We start from the raw sequence: 27,486 nt of genomic DNA, 5'->3' as shown, positions 1-27,486 counted from the left end.
ATCCCATTACTTAGTACCTCAGCGGGGCTCAGATAAAATTGTGGTAGAATTTATTTTAAAAAAACAAGAGAAGTAATGGATTTCTAAAAAATTACATAAAAATTATGAAGTCACTTGAGGTCTGCTTACTTTCTAATCTAACTGATCAAACCCTAGATACTTAGATATGGATGTGTTTCTCTTTGAGTGGGGAAATACAAAGAATTTATATTCATAGATGTTCATATATCTGACTTTGCTTTCAAGACCACATTTTTGTTAGTATTTAGTAACTTTGATATTGGCATTGCAGCTTCTGCAATTATTCTCCTGTTAGGTTATTTGCTAAAATATTAATGAAGAGCAAGCACAAAGTTGTAAGTTAATTAATTTAAAATATACATGTATTTTCATTTGGCAAAGGTAAATTATATAACTCTTTTATACAATGCAGGGTTGAAAAAAATCAAGACTGAAAGATGGAACTCTGTATTTAAAAATAGTTATGCTTTCATTTTATTATGATTTTGTAGCTTTCTATCAGCTTCTCATTTTCTGAGAGTTTTGCTGTGTTCTAATTGCATATAATTAGTTTACTGCTATAAGTAGAACACTTCAAACAAAAAAAAAATCTTAAGATGGTTAAAATCTCCCAGAGAATAATCATATTTTCTCCCTTGAATCCAAGCACTTCAAAGTTAAAAATTCAAAGATGTAAGAATCTTTGAAGAAGATTCAGATCTGAGAAATGTGAAGGTCAGTCTACCTGTTTATACTTCCTTCCCAGTCCTACAGAGATGCAGGAAATTCAGGAATAACATTACACATACATGCATGTAATCCTTTTTTAAGCTCAAAATCCTCTCAAAGTCAATGATAATTCGTCGCTGACTTCCATAGAATCACAATTTGATCCACTTTTTTGAATTTTCTAGTTGAAAAAGGTCCATGAGAGTAAGGGAAAGCCCACCTCAATCCTCTGTGGGGGAGTAAAAGTACCAAGTAATATTTTGAACTAAAGAAGCTGAATTATATAAGTAATAATTTAAATATTAGGGAAAAACCAACATGGTTTGGGGTCTTAGTTGCTTTGGTCTTTTTGTAATGATGAACTAGCTACCTTGCTTCAAAGTGACAAAAACTGAAAAGGCATTTTGCTGGTGACTTTTATAAGCTGCTGAATTTCATAGGGTTGCCGTGCTGAAGGGCTGGATCTCATCTCTAGTACATAATTCTTTAGGGGATCTGGCAGAGTGAACTGGGATTTAAAACCACTGAGCTGCTTTCTGCTCTCTATTTGTAATATCACAAGAAAAAATCAGTGCTAAAAAGAAAAAAAATCTATTTTGGAAAAAGCCACGTGGTTGGAGAATGGTAGAAGTAGCAAGAGCCACAGGCATATTCAAATTGAGCAGAGTTACCTACTCAAGGGACTTATGAACTATCAGAAAATACATTTGTAAAATAATTTTTTTTCTTCCCTTCCTTCAGAACCAAAAATCACCCTTTCACAGCTGGGGGATGGAGCTGACGCTGTTAACAGCTAAAATCAGGAAATCAGCGAGAGTTTTGTCATGTTCTCTTAGACCAGTGGTATTTGGGATGGTTGTTTTTAATTCAGGAAATTATTTGCAAAGGAAATGGTTGTCAAACTTTAAACAGTTATAGGTCAAAATGTTAGGCAAGTTATCCTTAAGTAGGTGTGCACGAAGAAACTCCCCATTTATCAGATGTACTGCTCTGCTTTTTGAAACTTCCTTACATCCACTTTTTCACAGACTGTTTGCCACTGTTTTCCAATTCATGTGCCCCCACCACGTGTTAACTCCTCTCACTCTCTTCTCCTCCTCAGCAGAGGGTGGGGATAAGGACTTGTGAGGTTTGACAGGACCTTTGCAAGCTGCTGTTCTTGAGTGAGCTGGAAATGAGGCACAATGAGGTCCCTCCATCCTGAATACAGCTGACAAGAAACCATGTTTTAAAAAGTCCCTGTTGTGGAAAAATCTGAGTTCAGCTATATTAATTCAGGAGATAAGGTCGAGAAGGGTTGTCAAGTCAATGAAATGGGAATTGCAGGGAGCAGACCCAGTATCAGCCGAGAGTAAAAGGTTGAAGAGTCCCTGATTGCTCAGCTTTTTCTGGTGGATTCTACTTCAGATTATTTCTGCTTTCCATATGAAACTCAGGAAGCTATGAGCATCAATTACTTATTTGGGAGCTTGATCACAAGAGATAGCCTTGAATATGTCTCAGACTTTTCCAAATCCACTGAATTAATTTCTCTGAATTCTGATTTCCCCTCCTCTCCAAAGACAGAAGTAATGAAAAACTTGAGATCCAAGCAATAAAAAAGATAAACAAACATATTTAGGCCTATACATATACAGTGCTATCCTCATAAAAATCTGGCCAAGCTGATAGAGGTATTACAGTTGTTCATTTTCCTTCAGTTTGTTTCCTGTGCAGCTGTCTGATGCTCATACAGGTTTCACGTGTCAGTCGGTCACCGACCTCCACTCACTCAGCCCCAGACCTTTTAATCTTCCCCTTGTGAGTCTGCCATTGTTTTGTGACCCTTTTGTGGAATCAGTGTTCAGTGGGCACAGTGCTGGCTCCGGGCACAAAGGGCACAAAGCCTTAGTGAAGTGCAAACTGAAGCACTGCATTGAGTTCGACTAACTTACCAATGATAACTTTGTTTCATGACATGCAGCTAAGGAAAAGGAAAGCAATTCCTTCCCCAGAGAAAATAAAGTGGCTAGAACAAAAAGAGGTAAAAAAGGCAAAAGACAAGAAAAAATGCCTAAGAGAGTTTCCCAGAGAAAAGGAGGCCTTTCACTGTAAGGAAAGAGAAACTGAGGGTGTTTCTTGATGGCACCTCCAACTCCTCACCTTTTCACAAAAATGCGGTGGCTCCCAAGAAGAGGCTGGTGCTGGTGCTGTGTCCTCTTCCACAAGCTGAGTTTCTCATTTTTCCTTATGGATCCTGGTTTTTTAAATCATCCAAGGGGTTAATAATTACTCTTGTTGAACAAAAGTCTCACTGAAAATTCCTGTGTATGTTAGCAAGAACTTTTCTAAAATCAGCAACAGGAACAACAATATTCTATGCATGCTTTCTGATTTTTTTTCTCTGAGCAAAATGTTGTTTTGGCAAAAGCTTTTTGAACACCCCAGTTTTAATTCAGTGAATGATTAATGAGATATGGGAAGCTCTGCCTCAGTTGCACTTTCTTTTGAGATCTGTAAACATTCTCTGAGTTTTCCTTTTTTATGACCTAAGGTCAACATTGAACTAAATACTTTAGTAGTTGTTCATGTTTCAAATGAGGTACAAGTGCAAGTGTGTTGAAGTCTGGAGTTCAGCCCCTCTGAGGGCCTTCAGGGGAACACTTCGGACTTTGGGAGCAGCCTCTCACAGCTTCCTCCCACCTGCCACTGCAGTTCAGAGATTTCCTCACTCCCAGAAAGAAGCATAAGCAATTAATCAAAGTTCACACTGAAATGCTTGATGAAGAGATCAATAATTTGTCTGGTTGCCCTAAGTGACAGGTTCAAAATAAAGAGAGGCATGATTACACTGTTTAGGCTTGAACAGAATAGATGATGACAGATTATTTATGCATTGGATTGAAACAGCTCCTTCCCCTCATCGGTATCTGATTTTCCAAGGGGCAAAGGACAAATTTTGTAAGTAGTTCTTATGACTATTGTGATGATTTTTATATTGAGGCTTCAGTGGAAAAGGTGAAAGTCAAATACATCATCTGTCTTTGCACCAATTGTGGCTAATCTTATTTGACCATCTGTGTATGTCAGCAGGCTAATCATCATGGTTAGTTGTCAACAAGGCAGAGTTGAATGAGAAAATGCTGCAAGGGAAGGAGTCCAAAGTTTAGAAACCTGAGAGTTCAAGAAGACACTTGGAGTAAATTTGTGCTCTTCCTGAATGTCAAAAGGCAGTAGGATCCTCTCTGCAATGGTTATTGTTGGGTATTAAAGGAGGACACACACGTAGTTGCAGCTCCTCAAATTCTAGTGGTCCAAGGCACTGGGAACGGTATGAGCTCCCCCCCTTCCTGCCGTGGGGAGACTGAAACCTGTGATCTGTCTAGAGAGTATATGCACTCTCTAAAAGAGAGTTCTACGAGCTGTTCTAATACATGATCTAATTTACATATTCAGTCATTATTTATGCACTTGTTTTCAGAAATTACAGCTAACAGCTTGATTATAAATGTCAACGTTAATGCAGTAGCACAGAGTGACTTTCAGGAGGCTGTGAGCTTGTGTTATTGACTGACTGTGGGTGTGCCTGCTCTGCACGGTCCCTGCTGCTCCCTGCTGAGCACAGTGGCCGGTGCTTTGGGTGCTGATGCCTTTTCTGTTTGCTTGAAGTCCAGAATGAGCCAGGGTAAGGCCAGAGCATTGCTCAACAGCTCCAGGTGTGTCACTACTAATGATGTTTGGAGCAGGCCTGAAATTCCGGGCCTGTTTCAGCTGAAATGAAACCAAAGCACAAAATTGCCGGTTTGCAGCCCCGAGCCTGGGATGGTGTTTGTCCCGGGGCCCTGCGGGTCAGGGATCGCAGCCGGGGATGTGCGGCGGGAACACACGGGATGGAGCTGCTGAGAACCAGAGCTGGCACTGAGCTGAGCCATTTCATGAAACTTCTGACTTTCAAATCACGGCAGGAAAACCACAGAATAATATCAGAATTTGTGCCTATGGCTTCTGGCCTCCTGATGGGATAGTAAGTGATCATTTATAAAGATATTGGAGCATTCCTGGTGTCTGAGCGACTGTACAATCTGTATTAACCATCTCTCTGTGATTATAATATGGCTCATTTATACTTAGCTCTTTGTCTTTTTAAATACCTCGCATAAATGACGGAACAGCTATAAAAGACTCAGTTTGTCTTCTTGTGATTCTGAAAATCGTTGGGCTCTGCAGTTCAAATGCTTCTGTAATCCTAGTACAAAACATGCTTCATATGTAAATATTTATAATGAAAGTTTGTAGCATTTTTTTTACTCACTAGTTTTCTCACTGTATCTTAAATGCCCTTCAATTCTGCATAATAAACTAACATGCTGAAATTCAGGAATGCTGGGAAAATGTAGCTTGATAGCACAGTCCATCTTACTTGGTGCTTGAAGTTAAGTCTTAATTATAGAAAAATAAATTACTTATTTACTAATCCACACAGTCTACCCTAATTTGTTACTTTATCTCACAAAGAATAATTAAGTTCCATCTAAACATCTTATCAGTTAATCCTCCCTAGAAAATGAGCTCATTAAATTAGTGTAAGAAGGGTATTTTATGTGAAAAATCCTTCTTCTTGTTGAATAAACAGAGCTTTATTTATGTTGAAGAGTAGGAGCGTTTTTAATTTCTTGGTGACATTTTAATTATGACCACTGATGCTACAATGAGGAACACAATCAGCACAGTAAGACAAGCCCATTCTCAAACTGCTTCTAGTTGTCTCCTTCCAGAATACTTCGTTTTCACTTTTGCTCCACATGAGAACACGTGCAAGAGGGGGAACAGGGGTAATTTTTAAGCAAAGGAAGTAGTAATTAGGACCATTGCTGTCAGTCAGAAATGAGACGATCTTATCTGTACTTGTTACTTCATGGCAGCTTTTGTTTCCAATGAGTACCCAGCTGGTTCTCGTAGACGACTCATTGATGGTTAAATTCAGTGCGCAGAAGTTCTAAAATACAGTAATTTAAACACTACCTTTTGTTCTAGTGAAACACTTATTGCAGGTGGGAAGGAGATAATGTGTGAAAAGGCAGTTGGTGCTTTCCAGCTACACTGATCCTTAAACAGAGAGTGCATTTTTTGTGTCAATACTGCTGGCAATAGTTTTGAAAACTAGTTCTTAAGTTGTCTTGAAAACTCATCAAGGCCACACTCATTTCTTTAGCCCCTGTGTGTACAGTACTCGGCACAATGTGGTTTGGGCTGTGGTTATGATATGAATAATGATAAAGGGAGGAAGAATGAATAATCTCAGGGATTAATTATGAGGCATTTGGGAAGAACAAGTGACAGTTCCTGCTAACTTCCCTTTGTTTGAATGAACAAAATCTTACATTGTCGGAAGTCTGGCAGAGGAAGACATTCCTAATTTTTGCATATGCCGTGCTCAATATTTTAAGCTATTGTGCAGATCCTAATGAAATGTGCAATTCTGTTAGGTGAACTTGTTTAATTTTTCATTCCTGGATGACTTCATTCATCTGTAAACTTAGATGTCTCTGCTAGAGAAAAGCTGACTGTTTCTTTTCATGCCTGTCTTTGAAAGGAATAAAGAAGCCTATGCAACAAGCAACTCTCAATGAACTAACAGTAGTGCAATTACTTACCGAAATTCAGTTTTCTATTACTTTTTTCTTTAGTGTCTTTGAATGTCTGTTATACAGAATCCTGATTATGGACTAGTCTGGCGTCTGGCATCTCTCAGTCACAGACTAATTGAGTATGACTGTGCAAAGAGTTTGGATTCTATTATATGTTGAAGAAAATGCCTTAGAACTAACCTCGACTTCTATCTTAAAGTCAAAATAAGGAAAGATGTGTTTAAGTTTGGGGGAGTTTTGTTGTTTGGGTTTTTTTTTAATACCGTATCTGTTTTCAGGGATCTCCCTGCTCTGTAAGATAAATAAGACCTGGAGGAAAAAAAAGAAGTTAAAAGAATGCTCCCAAGTGCAGCTTTTTCTCTTATGGATGTGTTAAGAATAGAAATAATACAAATAACTACTTTAAGTTGTCCTGCACTGCAACAATGCTGGAGCCTTTGTGGGTTAACATAATTTTCAAGGTCATTTATGACAATTGTTTTGTGATAGCAAGATTGTCTGGTAGAGTGATGCAATAAGAGAGCTAAGATAACTTAAATCTATTTATAGCAAGGGCTATAGCACTTTGATTATTATGGGGATTCAGGGGAGTCTTATTTGTTTCAGTGCGGCAAGGTCTGTTGGAGGAGGGAGATTAATTTTGTAAAGAGGTTACACGCAATCCCTTTCAAATATTTGGATGATTGTTCCAGCAGAGCTGAAAGGTGAGCCTCCAGTCTGTCTTTTCACCATCTTTCAAGGTCTGAAAGGACATGGAAATGATCAATGATAGGGATGGGGAGGATGGGGCAGGGGGAGGGAGAGAGTCTAAGACGTAAATTTTACATCCTGAGCGTGAGGGAGACACAGCATTGTATAGAAGAGACACTGGGCAAGACTTGGGAGATCTGCTTCTGTTTCTGGTATTGATCTGCTCTCCTCTTATCTGTGATTCCCTTATCAACCTTTCTTTCGCTTGCTTTGCTAATGGTTTTTCCTAAAGAGCTCTCGTTTGTGTAGTCCCTTTCTCAAGGCAGCCAGTACTGTCTGGGCTCTGGGCTCTCAGCTGTGCTACTGAAGCTCAGGTTTCACCCAGGGCGGCCCAAAGGAGGCTTTACAAATCTCTCTTTAAACTGCAATTAGCGGCTCATCTCTCAAAGATGACGTACAGGGAGGACTCCCGGACGGGTTTGTTCGTGCTTCTCCTCCGCGTGTGAACGAGGCAGAACTGGCCTCAGAGGCTCACACTCGACAGATCAGTTCCATTTGTGAGGAAGCAGATTAATTTGCTTCACTTCGGATTAGGAATTTGGTTTTCCCGATAAATAATAATTCTATCTTTACAGAAAATATCCCAGTAGGGCAATTGATTTTAATTTGCTGCATAATATTAATTGGTCTAGTCAAATTGCCCAGTTACTGCTTCCTAATGAAACAGGTAACATGTCATTTTATGTTTAGTTATCTGAACTACTGCACAGATTCCTCATTCTTGCCACACATTTGATTTTTGACTTTTCTATCAGAGGCAGTTTTTAATTTTTAACTTACCATATTTTAAAAATTAATTTTGATCTGTATTAAGTCGTGTGAGGTGCATGGTGTGTTGCTCAGGCACTGCAGGGTAACATCATTCCTTGTCTCGGTTTTCTTATCCAGAGTTGAACAGTAGTTCTGTATTTAACATCCTAGTGCTGTAGGGAAGAAAAAAGTAGACACCAACAACAATTCTCTTTCTTATTTATCTGCCACTACTGTCTGCCTGGAGCTTTGATTCTGATTTTCCTTCTCCTGCTTCATGGCCGCAGTGCATTGGGTTGAAGTTTGCACATTTTCAGCAGTAGCTCCCAAAGCTCTGCCCTGGTCTGTGTGCAGCAGCAGAAGCCCAGATCTCGTGGCTTGCTTGCTTTCCTGGTTTATCTTTCTGGTTTGGGCTTGGAGGTCTTTCTTTTATTGCTCAGTAAAAGGATCCTACCTGTGTCTGCACTCATCTGCTATTTCCATCAGCTGAGCCCAGGAAGTAAAATGATACTATAATCCACTTCAAATCACATTATAACAATCCTCATTAATTGAGGCTTTGTCTTTAATCACCTCATAAGATTATGAAGATAGATTTTTGCCTAAAAACTGCCACCCAAGTTATGAATAGGGCCACTGGATCTCCCTGGGATCCTCTATTTCTATACAGTTGAAAATGTAATTTCACTAAAAACCATTTGCTTGTATCCCAGTCTGATTCCAGCATGGACTTTTTTCACACGTGATTCAGCATCAGTCACAAACTGCAAACTTTATTAAACATTTCAAATCTCTGTTCAATGCTGAGGTGCAAAGAGCTCACAGATAAAACCCTCATAATTGCCAACTCTGAATGCAGGTCTAGAGTTGGATGATTCAAACTGCTGTTCCTAATTAGGGCTGCAGTTTCTTGTCAGATCTTTTGATCAGAGGAGATGATTGTGGCAATCACCTTGATTAAGGTGCAGGAATGTTTTTTTTTTTTTCAGATATCTTTTCTCCAACTTAGTCAGGAATTAAATTCTATCTTAATTATATTTATATTGGCCCAATTACTACGATAGCAGAAGTTTTGTGCTGTAGCTGGAAAGAGGCCTTTCTTAAATCAAATCATTACTTAGGTCTTGATTTCTCAACATGAACCAAACATGTAGAGATACAAATACCAGTAAACAGTAAAGTACTGGGATGTATATGAACATCCTCAAATCTGCTTATCGCAGGATGGGAATTTATTCCCTCTTATTTTTTCTGCTGCAGCTTCAAGTCTTCCCTTTCTTGCACATGGGGCTTTTTTCACTTCTTGATACTTTGGGGCCAAATCTCTGAAATCCATTATCTGTGCTGCTTTTTTTTTCCTCCCTGGAAGGCCTCACTGTTCATCTTTTTGTCTTTTGTACATAATACACTTTTCATACTATTCAGTATAAAACTTAAGACAGATTGTAGATGTGAGGATTTGTTTCATGTAGCAGAATATACCTAATATAATATATTTTAGTAACTCATGGAACTTGAGGAGGATTCTTTTTTAGTCAGCTATCTATTTCCCATGAATCATTTAATAACACATTAATAATATTTCTACCTTGTATTTTAGTCACCATATTTAGACTTCCACTTTTTTTTCATAGCACCTTATATCTTCTATTAACTTTGAGATAAAATACTGACAATTTCTCATCACAACTCTTTTAGACCAAAAATATATTACTCAAAATAAAATACAAGTGTATCTTTTAAACTCTGCAGAAAAAAACCTTGTGAGCACAGGCAGTGACATTTTAGGTTGCAGTATTTGACAGGGTATTTGTCATGCCTATGGCTCAATCTTACCCATCATATGGTACGATTTTACTCAGTTTAGACTAAACCAATTGTACATAGGTGCTCCTAATTCAGGTTTCTCAAACTATACACTGCTGACTCATAAAGACATGGAATCCAGGAAGCTTGATATTCAAAGTACCTGTTCATTAAGTATCATCTAATACAAATAAATTCCAGTATTTGTTCAACATTCATTAATGTCAAAATCATTTCTCCATTTTTTGAGTCCAAGTTCGATTTACCATATGGAGGAAAATGATATTTAAAATGAACTAAGTGGGGTTGTACTCATGCAAAAGATCCAGTTTGGTGATGAAATATCTTACAGAGAGTAACAATATATTTTTATTCTAAAAGCTCATTTTTTGTCACATACAAAGGCCATGTTAATTCAGGATAAGATGCTCAGAATGGACTGGAAGGCAGCAACTACTTGATTATTCCTTTCTGTGTTTTACTGTCTCCTTTGACTAGATTGGAGATGACTAAATGGGGATTTTTTTGGTATTTAGGCCATATACAGTTGTTACAAGTCACAGCTCTGGGGCACTGCTGTCCCAGGACTGCTGCTCTCTAATTCTGACATAGGTTGCCTGCAGCCACAAAATCTTTCCACAAGCTCTCTGTGTTTTTTAATCCCGTGGCTCCTTGTGGCACGAAACAATGTCATCTCACTTTTGTCCTGAGTCTCTTCCCTGTATGTAGCCCTAACAAGTCTTGGCAAAGGCAAGAGTGAAACAAAAGCAGGTAATTGAAGATTTAGCGAAATAAAGGGAATTTGCAAGAAAATTCTACCTCAAATGTTCTGTTAATATCACTGAGATATGTATTTCCTTGATTTATTGTTTTAACAAGGTCTGTTAGAGTGAAAAATCAGTACAATTCAGCTTTCATGGTCCAAGACCCAAACTGGTTTAGGCACCCCCGTTTCAGTGGTTGAGCACAGTCCAGAGATATCTGGCCATCATGTGCTCAGTCATCACATTTGGCCTCCTGAATTTTCCTAGTTCAAGTGACAGCTCTGTCTAGGTAAACACAGCTTGAAAAACAGATCTGTAGAAACTCCAAAGACTCTAAAGCAAAGTATCACAGATTCACAGAATCCCAGAATATGCTGAGTTGGAAGGGACCCCCCAAGGATCATCCAGTCCAACCCTTGGCCCTGCACAGGCCCATCCCCAAGAGTCACCCCCTGTGCCTGAGAGGATCATCCAAACCCTCCTGGAGCTCTGTCAACCTTGGTGTTGTGCCCACTGCCCTGGGGAGCCTGGGCAGTGCCCAACCAGCCTCTGAGGGAAGAACCTTTTTCTAATATCTGACCTAAACCTCCCCTGAGCACACAATAAGACTTTGTGGAGATAGGAGGAGGGAAAGATGGCAAATGAATGTAGTGAAGGAGATGAAGAGCTCTGCATCTGTCTACAAGTTAAAATGTCCCCTTAGAATTAGACTTCCAGGTTATGTGCAAAAGTGTCATTCACACATTTGAATAGCTCACTATTTATCTCCATGGGAAATTGGACTGAAGTTTTGGGGCTTACTGAGATGTGCATCACTCTTGGGGTGCTCGCCCTGGCTCATGCAAACCTGTGGTTACTTTATACTAACTGCTTTAAGTAACAAGGAAAGCTTCAAGTGGTTGGCAAATCCCAGACTTTCCACTGTTTTGACAAAGTTTAGGAGCAACTGTGGTTCTGTTCACACTTTTCAGGAAACTATGTAATATAGCATCTTCTACATGAATCCTGTTGTGTTAGTAGACAACAAAGTTTAAGTGCAAATTAACACTGAAGCTACAGCAGATAGAAGAATCACTTGAAGTTGGAGAAAATTCATATGTATTTGTATAAATCTAAAAAAATGTTAACAGCATTTTGTTAATTTGATTGGAGGTTTAGGACTGTTTCATGAGGGTTGAGAATTCCTCCTCATTATCCCACAATTTAAGCTCTAAATACACATATTTAAGACATAGTTATTTTTCCCCAAGGGTATTTTGTCCTTGGCAGAGTCTCAGCACTGATGCAAATTTGTCTAAGGGTCAGCAGGTTTTGCACTCTTTCTATCATATTAGCCATAAAAATATTTTTAATGTATTTTGTACAAATAGACACTCTACCATTCCCCCCCCCCCCAAGCAAACAGTAATTAGGAGCTATGAGAAAATCTTACTTTTCTGATTTGCTGTAAGTCCATATTTCATATTTGCTGAACAGCAACCTCACAGTGTGTTCCTTGGAAGATTCAAGAGCCATAAGGCAGCTGGTTGTATTTAGCAATCTTCTGCATCAGTAGTTTTGCCTCTTGGGCTCTAAAATTGATGTTCCTCATCTTGGCGTATTTTTACAGCTCTGCCCCCTGTTGCACTGCCCTGGCCAGCAGTGACATGGGTGGCAGAAGAAATGGGAGTCAGACTGGTGATTTCTGGGACAACTGGAGAGTAGAACTGAGGAGTAGGGTGAGTTGAGACAGCTCTTCTGAAATGTATTACAGCCAGTGATCTGTCACCACAGAAAGACTATTCAAAACTTTCTTCTTTATGAAGAAATCCACTGCAAGAAAGGGAATGTGGATACCCTGCAAGCACACAACCTGAAGTTGTTTTCAAGATATTTTAGGCTTCCCCTAAGAATTTCATAAAAGGTGTGATAACTATCTGTCTCAAAAATCTTACTGGTTTTTGGTGTCTGCTTTTGTTTGGTCTTTTTTAAATTAGAAACATGCTGGGGTAAAAAAGGCTTCCATAAAATGCATTCTTGTTTATTTTAGAATTCTCTTTTAAAACTAACTTAGCCACAGTATTCTTGTACATTATTGCCTATTATGGGCTAGACTTTTGGCTATCAATACCACATTCCAGTGCCAAGACTTCTAATATACATGAACCGTACCATTACTGTGGTAAGATTTCCAACTTTTCCTCTCTTTTTCTAGTTATCTACCTCTTCCCTCTTTGTAATGCTTTGTAAAGCATTCAGTACCACAGGTCCCAGCTGGTGTTACAGCTGAGAGCTGATACCTACCTCCCTGAGACCTGACATTCTTTCTCAGCAGAATCTAAAGGTCATAGAAGTCTGGGAGAGCAGAGTGAGTGGATCCTTGCCTAATTTCTTCAAACCCAGGGAACTGCAAAATAATTCCTTCTCTTAAGCTTCATTTATTTAAAGAGGGAGATATGAGCATTTGTAAGCAGATCAGCATTATTATCACCATTTCACCAATGAAGCAATGCAGTTATAGAAAAAGTGACCTGTCTACATCCACCCAGATAAACACTCGGTAGTTTAGGTCCTTGGAGACTTAAACCATAGCTAAGGCATTGGATTATATCAGCTGAGTTATGGTGGTGTGACTATGGTGAATATTTTCATTTTGACTGCGCAGAAGTGGATGAAAATTATGTTTAGATTAACAGATTCCTAAGTCTCAGACAAGGCATCATGAATTAGTGTTGCCAACAGGTTATGGTCTGGTCTGCCTTTTTTTCACCTGCACAAGTCTGAGTTTCTTGGACAGACAATTGTTCTTGGCATAGATCTACTATTAGTGGTTTCTTGGCCTTTCTGAAACATGTTGGTTTAACTGTGGAAATTAGCAAATTAATACAGGGACCATTTAATACGAATTTTTCGGTCAAAGGGAATAGTGATTTCTGTGAGGACTGTTGATCCCTCTTGGAAATAAAGAATGCCCAAAGACAACTTTGTGCAGCCCTTTTCAGCCTTATTATTTGATGGTGGCACAATGTCCCTTCTGAGGGGACCCAAGAGACAGCCCCACACCAGGGCTTAGGATCTTCCCCAGAAATCTGCAGCGGGCACAGTCCTGCTCTGTGCCAGCTCAGTCCTGGCTGAGTCGGGGGGGCCAGGAGTGCAGGGGCCCAGGGGAACACTGGGGGGGTGACCTGGACATGCAGGCCCTGGCCTGGAGTTGTGGGGCATCACTTTCTTCCCCTTCCTACAGAGCACATTTTCTGCCTGCCAGCCTCCCCCAACATCCCCCAGCCTCCCCCCAGCCTGCTCCAGCCTCCCCCAGCCGGAGTTCAGCTGCTTCAACCCTGACTTCACATCTATCTTCCCCTGAATTCCCCCTGGGGTTGTACAGGCAAGGTTTCTTTGTGTCCTTGCTTCTCTCTTTGTGTGCTGATGAGAACAGGGTGACCATTCTAACTATGCAAAGTACATTGTGCATAATTCATCAAGTGCCAGAGCTGAAAGCTCAGGCAAGTTCTTCTCTGTTACTGTACAGAAACCAAGAGCACTAGAAACAAGGGTTTTTTCAGCTGAGGTTTGGATGGGATGCATTCCAATTCAGTTTGTGCTGTGTTGGTTTCTCTTCAAGATCTCTCACTGCACTGACCTTGATGTAAGCTCGTTCTTTAGCCGTGCACACCATCCAGACACAGCTGTGATGGGAATAGAAATCAATGATTATTTGCCTTTCTCACTAACCATGCTTTCAGATACCAGCAGTCTTTTTATCTTTTAAATATACATTCCCAGCTATTGAGTACTAGATATAATAAAATAATAGCTAATAAACTGTATAGTTTGCTTGCAATGCAGAGATATAATAGCCTGTCTGACATTTTTTAGGGCCAATATTTACCTTTATCACTTGTAAATCCCTCCTGAGACTCATTATTCATGTAATTCCCATTAAGAGGCAGTAGTAAAACAGCCTGTTGTCTTACAAAACTTGTTGTTAAGTACATTATGTTTAGTAATAAATACGTCAGCTTGTGCTACACCAGAGAATTATTATTATTTCTTATCTCTAGACATTTATAAATAAATGAATCATGTTTATTTATAGACTGCTTTCCATTTACTCCTTGCAGTAGCCAGATAAAACTCCTTTTTTTTACGTACATGGTCATTTTTCTTGACACTTGTTTATTCCTTTTGAACCTAAGGTTGTAACACAATTAATATTTTTGTGTTTTTGTATCTTCTACTTTGCAATTAACTAAGGATGATAGGAAAAATAAAAGTTGTATTGAAAAACAAGTTATGTTAGTTTAGAATAATGTGGCAAAAATACTTCACAGAACTGAGTTACTTGAACGTCTAATTGTTATTCCTAGCACCACTACCAAGGCCTAATATATGAACATAATAATTAACTTATGTCTCTAATTTGTCTGATCGGTGGCTCCATGCAGATCTGTGGAAACCCTCCATATAAATTTCAAGCTCTCTTATCTAAACAAGACAATGCTTTGCAGCAATATGAATATATCCTGGCATTCTTTGTCTCTTTCAAAGCCTTGAAACCCATGTTTCTGTGACTTGACATTTAAGTATTTACAGAACTGTTCATGTGGGTGCAAGAGGAAGATTTTTAACCTCATGGTCTGGTAGAATTCAGACTCAGAAAATTTTGTTAGTAGAACTTGCTGCACAATCTGATTATGTGTTTCTTCTTTTAATTGCTTTTTAGCATGATCAGTATGCTTTTGAAAGTAATTCTGTACCTGGATAGAAATGGTGAGGTTTTCAAAAGCATCAGCCACCTGTTTAATTCTGCTCATATTCACTTGAAAGAGTTTCTGTTGTTTTATTAACTCATTTGCTTGGAGCAGACCAGTGCTGTCTAGGGGTTGAATGAAAGCATTTTAAGGTGAATTTTCTGGTTTACCAGTGCTTTATATAATCCATAAAGACCTTTCTCTTCTGTCTTAGTAGTCTTAAATTTAATCTCAATTTTTGTATTTTTTGGGAGTTGCAAGCCAAAAATCTGTCAGTTCAGAAACTGCTGAATGGAAGCAGACATTTTTGGCCCTGCCACCTTTGTTGGAAAAGAAAGCCTAGGTTCTGGTCAGAGATGAACATAAGCATTGATATCCAAGGACTTGGCGACCAGAACACAGCTCCCATATGTTCTTGGGAAGCTGTGAGTGAAGTCATGGCTGGAATCCTCTGGAACTGCAAAAATATTTGCCTTCTCTGGGAATCACTGTCTTCTGGGGGACGAGATGATATGGATGTTAGAGAAGTTACATGCAGGTGTGAAAATTGTGGCTTTGCAGCCATTAAATATTGTATGGGTGCATCTGATCCGCTCCTGATTCACAGTGTCCTCTGAAACTCTTGGAATGAGATGTCTTGCTCCAGTTCATTAATGTTTTCTTTGCCTTCCACACACAAAGTAGGAGAGGATAGTCAGGAACAGGCTGGTAAAGGCCCTAATGACCCAAAGCCCCATTTTACTTGGTCTAAATTAGCCCAGTTCCTACAAAACCAGGGCTGGTGAGGCAAGGTAGGGAAGTGCATAGAAATGGAAACAAAACCCTATCAGGCCCTCAAAATTTTCACATTAATCTGCATATTATTTTGTTGTGCTCATGAGACTTAGCTAAGCATCCTGTGTAGTTACACAATCCTTCCCGTGGCCGTATCCAAGCTGATGTTTGCTGTAAGGCTCCCACCCCGGTATTCCCTGAGAAATGCACGTTCGAGAATGGTGTCCGTCGCCTCTTCATGCCTCCCAAAGCTCCTCAGACAGGGAAAACATGAAAACAGAAGTTGAGTTTCATGTGGGTTTGTACAAAAATAAAATCAAAGCAAACTCTTGTCTAAAGTGACTTCTGAATTATTAAAATTAACAATTTAATAAAGAAAAAAAGATAGCCTCTTCATTTACTGGATTATGATTAATTGAAAAATGTTATTTTCTTTTATTAAATTTATGTCCTACAGTAGATTATTATCCCTGATAATTAGCAGAGGATTTTACTGTGACCTCTATGGGCTTTTTCTCTGATTCAAAAGGTGCATTCATTTAAAAGATTCTTGGCTGAAATCCATTTTACTGCTTTTATAAGATATTTCACAAAAAAGTAATTTAAGAGAAAAATCTTTCTATTGTAGCTTTACTAAGCTTTATATTCGGTTTTAGATGGCCATAAAAGATTTTCTTCTGTTTAATTTGTTTCTGGAATTTTTCATATCCTTGCTGTAAATTTGTTGCATAAATATCACTAAAATGGAGAGCAAGCTTACAAAGCACTTTTTATAAGTGTGGCTCTGCTGCTATGGGCAGTAATGGAATAGGGCCTCCAAATATGTGGGGTTTTGAGTAATTTGCATTAATCCCACAGCAGCTGAATGACGTTTTTCCTGGGAGGCACTGTAGTCATCTAGCACCGAGCAGATGATCCATACATGAAAAATTAATATGTAACAAAGGCTGTGTGTGCTGGGCAGGCAACAGCAAATCACTGCAAAACTAATTTAGCTTAGGGCTGGTTCTGATCCTTAGGCTTGCACCTCTCGAGGCTGATCCAATCCTGCACATGTGAGGACACCTGGACAGGAATTCATTGGATCTGTTCACATTCAAATGTCCTTGGCTGGAGAAAGAGTTCAGCAAGTGCCTCTTCCCTCCTGTGACAGTGCGTGGGACAAGCTGTGCCCTGGGATGGCATGGGAGAACCTGTGCCCTGGGACAAGCTGTGCCCTGGGATGGCATGGGAGAACCTGTGCCCTGGGATGGCATGGGACAAGCTGTGCCCTGGGATGGCATGGGAGAACCTGTGCCCTGGGACAAGCTGTGCCCCGGGATGGCATGGGAGAAGCTGTGCCCTGGGACAAGCTGTGCCCTGGGATGGCATGGGAGAAGCTGTGCCCTGGGACAAGCTGTGCCCTGGGATGGCCGAGGTGTCTCTGCAGGTTTTTGGGGGGCAGTGTCTGCAGTCTTTGGGTGAACCGTGTGTAACAGCTCTGCTGCAAGTGCAACATCAACCCTGGGCATCCTCTGGCACCCCAAAGCAGTTGAATGGATAAGTTCCTCAGCACTGGGAAGTCCCCCTGCCTGCCTGGATGGGCTGTGGCCAGAGAGGGAGAGCCTATGGAAACTTGGCCTTTCCAGGCTTTTCCCTCTCTTGTGTTGGACGCAGTTTGTGATCAGATGTAACGTGACAGCAGCAGCTTGACAAGCTGATAATACACTTCACTTGCAAAATTCATCTGCTAAGACTGCAAACACATTTTTATTTAAGCTATGTCATGTCTATGCATAGCACAAGGATTTTTTTTCCTGTGGATCTGCTATAGAAAGTCTGAGAAGATCTACTGTTTTTATCTTTTAAAGTATGACTGATATTTTTGCAGCAGAAAAGGTTTGACTTTCCCTGGTCACACTAATTTATTTGGACAATCATTCAGATACAAAGCAGAGGCTGAAAGAGGTTATTACTTGCTCCCTGAAGCATTTGTGCCCCACTTTCTAGCCATTAGGGTGTTTTGTAAGCTGTTATTATTTGCCATATTGATGAAAAATAGAAGGAGATAGAAAGAAAATCAGGTTTTTTCAGGACTTAGAGTCCAAGTGTCAGAATTTTATTGAGAAGTCATTGATGGTGTAAAAAAGGTTCTTTGTCATTAAGGAAATCCTGGAGTAGCTTCTGGAGATGATCCAAGAAAAACTGAAGGAGCTTCTATTGATGTATTCTCAGAACAAACACAGAACTCCCATGTCAGGGTGTCATGCTGGACTCACTGGGGGCTGTGAATCTGTCATCTGATGAGGCTCTTCTTCCACACTGGGAACCTGAATCGTGCTATGGTTTTCTCTGAGTCAAATCCTGTTGCATCTAGACATTTTCACTCATTTTACTGGAGTGAAATTCTACCTAGCAATGTCTGAGCAGTGACAAAGAAGATGTGAGAATCCCCATGTATGTTCTGCATTTGGCATGTGAACCTGGGAGGTGGGTGTTCGAACGGCGTCACTCGACACTTTCTTTAGCACAGTCCTCCAGGAGAGGCTGAGAGGGTTTTCGTAGGGATTCAGCTCCACGCAGTTACTGGTGGGAAGCAAGGAACAGGGATTCACATGGCATTATTCTCATTCAAGATAGAGGAAAGCATAATAAGTTAATAGAATCTGAGTGCTTCCATTCTTTCCTTCCATTTTGAAGAATCCTTCTGTAGGACTCGTGTTTAAGAACACTGTGAATATTGTAATATACAAATACACAATTATATCAGCCTTTTGGGTACTCTAAAGCTGTATGGCTGCAATTTCTTGTCTCTCTCTACATAAAAGCACAAGCCTTGCTTTCCAGGATCTTTTTCAAGAAAATCTGAGGACTGAATACACTGGAATGACTTTTCCTCTCTCTCTTTTTCTATGTGGGAAAGAACAGAGAATTGAGAATTAAAATTTTCAAGCCAGACATATATCTATATATTCGCTTGTTGGAACGCTATCCCTACAACTTACTAAGTGAAATATTAATTTTGTACAGCATGAGGTTCTTTTCTAACAGTCTTTCTTAGATCTGTGTATTTATTTAAACAGATCTCTAACAAATACCCATACTTTTCCTCTCAAGTTCTGTTTTATCTGCTGTTTTATCTGGGAGGAAATGCACTGTATTTTGTTCCTACCCTGTATCGTATTTCATGTTGTGGTACAATTGTTCATCTGCTTTACTGGTTATATATTGTACAGACTAAACTGTGTTTTCTGAATGTCAAATCAGATTTGGGAAACATTCCTGTTATATTTGTCCCTGGGAAACACTGGACAGAAAAATCACATCTATTAAAACTGCATTCATTACCAAATCCACAGAACCTAAGTTTTTGAATTAATAGCAGTTAATCAAGCAATGCATCATAAAAAAGTGGGAACTAAAGAAAACCAAAGTAAAACATTCACTTTCATTATTGAACATTTTTAGCTTTATTATTATAATAGAATTACAGTCTGACATAAAATAAAGAGCTTTTGCTAAACTCTGTAAAGCAATACATGCTTCTGCCATAAACAACCTCTATTAGATTTAGGTTTTATTGCCACATCACTGCACTGAGGTGCAATAAACATTCAATGTCTTCTTTTTAAAATTATCTTAGGAGTAAACAGAAACTGTCCTCTATAAGAGTGTATCATTATTTTCAAGGAAGACTTACTATTATTACATGGTTTAGCAAAGCATTGTAAAAAAGCTACATAGAGAATACCTTGTCTTTGATAAACTGTGCAGTCAAGTTTATACAGTAAAATACTATTGGCATAGACTAACTAAGAGGTGATATAATGCAATCATTGCATAGCAAAAAGCAGACTAGGTAAGTAATATTCACATCTAATGTGCAAAATGCAGACCAAAAGGTAGCTATGAATTGCTAGAAAGATAAAATGCCCTAAATGAACACACTAGTTTAACGCCAAAAATAACAAGATAAACAAGTACACAGAAGTTAAAGAGCCATAGTTTATTTTTTTCTATACATATATCTACACATGATACCAGAGATGAAACATCCCCTTTTAATAAGCTGCAATCATATAACTTATCAAGTTTAGACAGGACTAAATGTTAGACAATGAAGCATTATTAAAAAAACCAACTTCTCTAAATAAAACATTAATTGTTTCCTTTTGTAGATAGAGGATGTCAGCTTTTTGATTTATTGAGAATGAGTTTAGAAAACTGCTTGTGAAACTTGACTCTCAGTAGCTGTTTCTCTGGAGGCTCATGTAGCACTGTTTCAAAATCCATTTAATACCATGTATTACACTTTCTTCATTGATGCTTCTTGAAAATATCCACCATTCTTCCCATCTTTTTGAAAAATCTTTTTCTGAAATTTGATTTCTAAGAATCAGCAGTAATGATTCTGACTAGAATTGTTTTAAAGGGAGCACAATACCTGCAAAATGGACATCTTGTATTTGAAGCCCTTACATATTGTTCCTACAAATATATTGCTACAGTAAAAATGAAATGTAGTAAGTTTACTCAATAAAATCTATTTTCCTGTACATTCTTTTATGTATGCTTTCTTTGTATTTAATGCTACATATATTACATCTCTTATTGTAACAGTTATGTTTCAGCAAATATAGCAGTAATATACAGATGAACTTCTGTCTTCACAAATATTTCACCATTTTACCTACCAAATATAATCCCATACTTTAGTGTTTATGCATGACCTGAGCAGACCAGTTGTTAATCTAATAGTATACGCTGGATGACGTTGTCAAATTGCAAGCTACTGTACACTTAACCACTTTACAAATGGAATTAATTCCAAGCACTTTCTGCTTATTAATTTTTTTAGGCTTTCCAGTACCACTGATTTATTTTTTCCTCTAATTCAGGCTCTAAATATGTTTTATTGAGCATTTAACAACATATTAAGAGCTAGGAGGTGAATCCTACACAATGTTTTAAGAACACAACTTTAAAAAAGTAAAAAATGTACAATCTCATGCTGCATATTTACAGATATTATTTAAATACTATATTTTATCTTTCTGCTATTCATAAATCTCAGTCTAAAGCTTCTTTTAATGTATCATTTTATAAAAGAATACATTCAACATATCTAGAGCTTGCAAAAATTGTTGTTTTGTTGTTTGTTTTTTTAAAACTCTCTAAAATATAATGATGAGTAAAAGCTATCTTTAAAGCATCCAGGAATTGTTTGGATTACGCAGGTGATAGAGGGAATTTGGATCTGCACTCGGGTGTGCAACTGGTTTTAAATCTAGTCTAGTGACAACTTAATGCTTGGAACGAGACTGCACTGAGAGCAGATGAAAGCCTTTGTTACCCTTGGGTCTCCTGTGCTGTACAGGGGACAAACTGTACCCAGAGGGAGTAGATTTCCTTTCTCATTAAAGAACATTTAATATTATAAGTCAGGTAGTTTGCAACACAGAAGAGAAAAGGGATTAGGAAAATAACATCTTATGGGATTCAGCAAATGGAAAGTTTTACAACCTTGAAAAGATTATAAACAGTGGTTGAATAAATGGTACAGTCTAGTATGTGCATCAGGAATGTCATAAAGAATATCTCCCCCCTCCCTACAATCCTCTGAATAAAAATATCTTTTTCCCATACATATACAATTCCTTTTGGGACATTCAGTACTAAGCTGGCAACAAATGGTTTCTTTCCGACCCCCTTCCCCCCATTACACTACAGCTCACTCTTTTCCATTTTCAGAATTACTTTTCCAAAGTATATAGCTTATACTGTTCTCTCCCTCACACACAGTTTTTTTAAATATATAGATATATTTTTACTTTTTGCTAAATAAAGAAACCTTTATTTTCTTAAAGACAGAGGCGATGAAGCAAATGGGAATTACTGTATGTGAAAAAGGGAAGCAACTCCCCGAGCAAAAGACAAAACAGAACTATAGGAATAAATGAGGTTATTGATGTGGAGTTTGAACCTTTAGCTGGGGCTCCCTGTTTAAATAGGTAGCCCAGTAGACTAAGTTAAAGATTCCAAAAAGCAGTGGGAAGGCTATTCTTGAGAGTCGGTCAATTTTACTGACGCTGTTAAAAGTTTTCTTGGGTTCTGCAGGTTTTGTTTCTGGCTTAACTTCTTTGGGCTCAATGGTTGCACTTTTAGCAATGGTTGCCAGCCCAGGGTCCCTTGCAATGTTGGGGGTGTAGCTCGTAGCTGCAGCTGTGTATGTGTTGTTTTTCTTAATGAGAGGATCCTTCACTTTCTTTGGCTGAAAAAAGAAGAAAGTGTTTTATTCTCGCTATCTTCTCAACAGATACAATTATGAAAAAGCACTATAACATTTTGCAATTAATCCAATTCATGCCACAAAATGTAATAAGCTGTAAGAGAAAAGTTAGCTCTGGACACATGACTCATGCAAAATATTTAGGTGACAACAAAGACAAAATCATTTGTGTTATGTGTGTTAGTTAAACCAAATTAGATCATGGATAAACTTTAATGAGAACCGATAGCTTTAATGGTAATTAGCAGTGACACACCACTCATAGTTCAATATTTCCCTAATCAACTGTGCTTCTCAACCAGAACAAAACTTTACAAAACACAAAAATTCTTAATGTAGCTTTCCAATATTAAGAGAAATAATGAGATGAGTGCTGACACAATTCATACATAAAAATACACAATAAATTATCATGTAACCATGCACTAAAGAGAGGATTATTTAACAAAATGCAGAGCTGCCAGTATTCTACTCACTAATGGTTTCCACCGAAGACACATGCATTATGGATTGGGAACCTCGTGTTCTTGTTTGAGTGTTACAGTTGGATCAGAGTGGCTGAAATGCCATTCCATATACAAGGACTTAAATGACTATATGATTTTTGCATCCAGCTACTTATATTGCTAAAGCAAGAATGTATTGAATATCTTTTAGTGGAGAAGAATTTATTGCACTTATTTGAATCTATTTTCCCCTGAATCCTTATGTTTTCTAGTATTCTACTTCTGGGACCGAGTTGTAGGAAAAGATTTAAATTTTGCCATCTGGGTATACCAGTGGCATTCAACTGTCCCAGCTGCAAACAGACCAAACCTTTCCTTCAGCCACTGCCCAAGGAGAAACACAGAAGAGAGATGTAGTGGGTTGTTAAGGAGATGTAAAGAAAAGTATCACTTTGCTCCAGGTTCCTTCCATTAGGAGAAAAAAAAAAAAACAAACAACAAAACACAGATAACAAAAAAAATCCCCAGAGCTTAAAAATCTTTAGACAGTATTCGCCACAAAAATTTTTTGCCTACATTTATACTGTATTATTAGTATATTATACCAACATATAGTATATTTATACTATATTATCCACATTTTCTCTTGTTTAAACAGAAAAAAAATCATTGCCTTCCCTTAAATAATACACATTCATCTTTTCCACTGAGTTGCACAAGTGAAAACCTCAGTGGAATATTTCATTACTGACAGCATGAAGTGGCAGCCGGTATGGCAGAAGTAGTATTTAGATGCTCGGCGTCTAAGTAATTCTTGTGTAGAAACACTGCATGTGAACACAAGAGGAAATGCTTTTGGAGTAATGCCTTTCTATTCTAAGGAATAAGAATTTCTAATGGGCTAAAGCCCCTTGCCCTCTGTGGCCAGGCAGGGCCCCTGTGCCCTGCTGGGCTGGGGAGGCGGCGTTACCTTCTCGGGGACGACGCTCTTGCCGTCCCAGGCGTAGCCCCTCTTGGTGAAGTAGTTGACGGTGGCGAACTCGATGAGCGCCGAGAAGACGAAGGCGTAGCAGACGGCGATGAACCAGTCCATGGCCGTGGCATAGGCCACCTTGGGCAGCGAGTTCCTGGCGCTGATGCTCAGCGTGGTCATGGTCAGCACGGTGGTCACTCCTGCAAAGCAAACCGGGGCGCTGGCTTTAGGGCCAGCAGCTGGATTTTGGCCTTCATTTCTCAGAGATGGAAAAGCCTTTTCTACGCCTCCGATTCTTATAAACTTCCCCATCTGGGTTCAGTTGCTAATTGAGGATAGCAGATTTCAAGTCCTGTGGAAGTTGCAGGATCTTCAAAACATTTTTTATACCTTTATCCTTTACATTGTTGTAATGGAATATTATTTTTAAAGTTGGAATGGAAATAATATCATGGGTTGTGGAATGGATACTACTTTACACTTCCTGGTATTTGAAGATTCATAGTCACTGTTCTTTACTCGTGCCCTGCAAATTGTCCTATGGGTGTAACAATTTAACATCTTTAGTTCTTTCTTGCAATAGTTCCAAGATACTGAGAAAACTAAAATACTCGTCGTTTCATTCAGATTATTTGGTATAAGCTCCTTCAAAGGTATACTCAAAGGGCACTAAGATTTATGTGTTATTACATTTACTTGAATTGATGGTTTTACAGATTTCTGTCCCTTTATTCACTGATGCCCAGAAAACAGCAAACATTTTACGTAGGAACAATGACATTGTAATTTGCATTTCTGATATCAGAGCTTCTCACTTGTAAATCTTGCCCCTTACCTGAGAGAGAACCAGGACTGTACTGAACTCACTCTGCCTGCAGCTGCTTAAAAAATGAATCTCCAAGTGCACGTCAGGCCTTTACATCAAATCACATGTCCACAAGTTACCTTGACAACTGCACTGTCATGGATTGAATGTGTCTGGTGAGTTCATCTTCGCTGCACTGCCAGTGAAAATGAGCAGTGGCTAAAATAGGCCAGATAATGAACAACGTATTTACATGGGAGTGTGAAGGGCTTGAATTATTAGTGCCTAATGAGGAAGCAATTCCTCTTCCCTGAGAGACAAATCTTGTCTTTGACTCATTACAAGTGAGCTTATGTTTCTCTTACACAGTAGCAAAACAGGATTTATAACTTTTATTATCTGCGGTACTAAGTGGACTTAAAAGATGAGAGTTGTGCTTCTGTATGTGTATGTATTCATGCAGCATGTTCTGAGACTGTGTTTCACTGCCATCATGAAATGAAAAAGCTCTCTTGGTACATAGCGATGGAGCTAACACAAGACTATTTACTAAATAACTGTCTTCTCAAAGGAAAACTGAGAAATGTGTGGGTTCTTGAGTCTGTGAAGATGGCACTTTGAGCACTCTGCAGTATTATATATTACTCATTGAGACTAGGAAATTCTGTTCTCCATCTAGTGACAATGAAGCATTTCAAACTGATGATCAGACACTTCTTTTTAAATGGTATGTGCAAAAATAGGTGAAATAGTTACAATTTCAATAGCTTTGACTACAGAGACCCATAAAAGTCCCTACTAGAGCAGTTCTCAGTGAAGCTGATGCTAAAAATTCAGAACTAATTTTAGTTGCTAATCTAAACAATATTATGTAAATCAAATTTAATATGCTGTAGTCTAAACCATTGTCCTGTAAATGCACATCTCTGTGTCAACAGAAAGCCTCTGCTTGGTTCATGAGGTCTAAGGCTATGCAAGTTGTGACTGATTTCCAGAGGCATTAGAAGCTAAAGCACAGCTGTGAAGAGTGCCAGGAAAGGTCAGTAAAATAGCTCTGCATTTCTCAGCAGTGAGTCTCTGGGGAAATGGGGAGATTCTCTTGGGCAAAGCCCAAAGCATCCTGGCCTGCAATGCCCTGAGGCAGGGAAACAAGTGTAAAAGCCAGTTTGGCTGTGTGTTCTTCCACCTCCTCCTGCCAAAGGTGTTCAGCTGTCCCATCTGAATATCACCAAAAAGATTAGGTCACATAGCTGAAATCTCAGGTTCTAGTTTTCCTAAATAAAGATTTGTTACACCTGTTTGCTTTGGGGTTTTTTTTTGTTTGGTTTTTTGGGGTTTGTTTGTTTGTTTGTTTGTTTTGTTGTTGTTGTTGTTGGTTTTTGTTTGGTTTGGTTTGGTTTGGTTTTTTTGTTGTTGTTTGGTTGGGGTTTTTTTTGCCTTTTTTTTTTTCTCATTTAATATGTACTTGACATGGATTAATCTCTCCAAAGAATATGCAAGTTATTTGTTTCTAATTTAAGATAAGCATTTGCAAGCAGTGGTTAAACTCTAGGGACCAGCTGTATACACTGAGAGTGCTTTAGATTGCTTTCTCACTGTATTTGTTGAGTGCACCTATTCACTACTATAAGCACAGTAAATTGTTGCTGATCTCAACAGGAGATCTTTAGCAGCAGCCTGCAAAAGGGATTATGAAAAAAAAAAATTAAGATAAAAATTTTCAATGGCCCTAAGGATGTCAAATGACCAACACCCATGGATTAAAGCCTTTCTGATAATCCCCTCATGAATGTCACTGCCATTGTCAGAAATGTTTTATTCATATTCTGGTTGTTTTGGAAAATTGAAGCAGTAATAAACTGCTTGAGGTATTTTCAAGGCTCTTCTTACAATCAGTTTTAAAGGTTTGGATGTACATCCTTGCAATGGAACATCTTCACTCCTGTGTACTGCACTGTGGCCAAGCTCATGCTGTTCTCCAACATCATGTTACACGAGAAGTTAAGAAGTTTTACCATAAAACTTCTTAAATCTATTTGCCTCATGATTGCCAGGCAGTTTATAGGTGTTGCTTACCAAATACTGTTCTTGCTGGAACAGATTCTCTGTTAAGCCAGAAGGACACCTGTGACAGAATCACTGTCATGATGCATGGCAGGTAAGTCTGGATGACAAAATAGCCAATCTTCCTCTTCAAATGAAAATGTGTAGTCATAACAACATATTCTCCTAAAATCAAGAAAAACAGGGACATTAAAGTTTTTATAAATATACAAATGAGAGAGCTTTATAGGAAGTAATTTTTCATTATATTCATCCCTTTTATAAAAAAAGTCCTCAGATCAAACAGGGTCAGCTCTGAAGAAAACATTTAGTAAACCTGGTTCTGAAGTTCCACTAATAATACAAAACTAGACAGTTCTGGGAAATGCTAATTAAATTTACATATTTTCATCTCTGCTGAGTAGTGAATGAATGTCTGCATTAACTGGTGGCTGCTCAGAGCTCTTGTGAAAGGTCTTGTTCCATTAGAAGATGGAAAACCATCACAGTAAACCCGTGTAAACATCATCTGAAGACTAAATCAAGACAGGCTCCCAAAAGTGTTTCAGTGGGGCCAGGCTTAAGATGTAATTGTTGATGCAACTGTGTCTGCATTACCACTGTGGGTGCTTTATGTGCTATGAAGATGGAATGTCCCTGTTCTGCTAATTTAGTACTTCAGTAAATGATTATTCTCTCCTGAAGTAAATGACTAATGCAAGAATAACACAGAATCTATTCATTAGCATTAGTGCTTTGGGTGCTACAAAAATATATGAGCAGGGTATTCTAATTGTAGTGGAAAGGAATGGTATTTTTATATATATATATAGATGAATGAATACATTTTATTAATACATTTAATAATATCAACTACAGATTAATATTGTAATATATCAATATATGTAATTCTATGAACCTTTCTTGCCAGAGCAGAGCAAAGAGTGCTCATTTTCTGATCATTATTAACATAACTGAAAATGGGTTTGGAAAAACAATATATTTTCAAGAAGATTGAAAA

General features: G+C 38.5%; 1 protein-coding gene and 1 long non-coding RNA gene across 2 annotated transcripts in view; one reads left to right on the top strand and one right to left on the bottom strand.

The window, feature by feature from the left end:
• Window positions 1–25,744, top strand: part of LOC135422799 (uncharacterized) — a 166,307-nt gene extending 140,563 nt beyond the window's left edge. The window contains exon 3 of the long non-coding RNA XR_010434595.1: window positions 25,361–25,744. This is a non-coding gene — a long non-coding RNA (uncharacterized LOC135422799). The remainder of the gene's footprint in view (window positions 1–25,360) is intronic.
• Window positions 19,356–27,486, bottom strand: part of GABRA1 (gamma-aminobutyric acid type A receptor subunit alpha1) — a 37,749-nt gene continuing 29,618 nt past the window's right edge. Inside the window, exons 7-9 of the mRNA XM_064672311.1 lie at window positions 26,499–26,651; window positions 23,615–23,817; window positions 19,356–22,180 (exon numbers count right to left, since the gene is read on the bottom strand). Of these exons, the coding sequence (XP_064528381.1) occupies window positions 21,872–22,180; window positions 23,615–23,817; window positions 26,499–26,651 (665 nt within the window). The 3' untranslated portion in view covers window positions 19,356–21,871. The remainder of the gene's footprint in view (window positions 22,181–23,614; window positions 23,818–26,498; window positions 26,652–27,486) is intronic.

Source organism: Pseudopipra pipra, chromosome 15 (genome assembly GCF_036250125.1).
Source record: "Pseudopipra pipra isolate bDixPip1 chromosome 15, bDixPip1.hap1, whole genome shotgun sequence".
NCBI lineage: Eukaryota > Metazoa > Chordata > Aves > Passeriformes > Pipridae > Pseudopipra > Pseudopipra pipra.
Note: the sequence above shows the minus strand (reverse complement) of the source record. Positions and strands in the feature narration are given on the sequence as shown.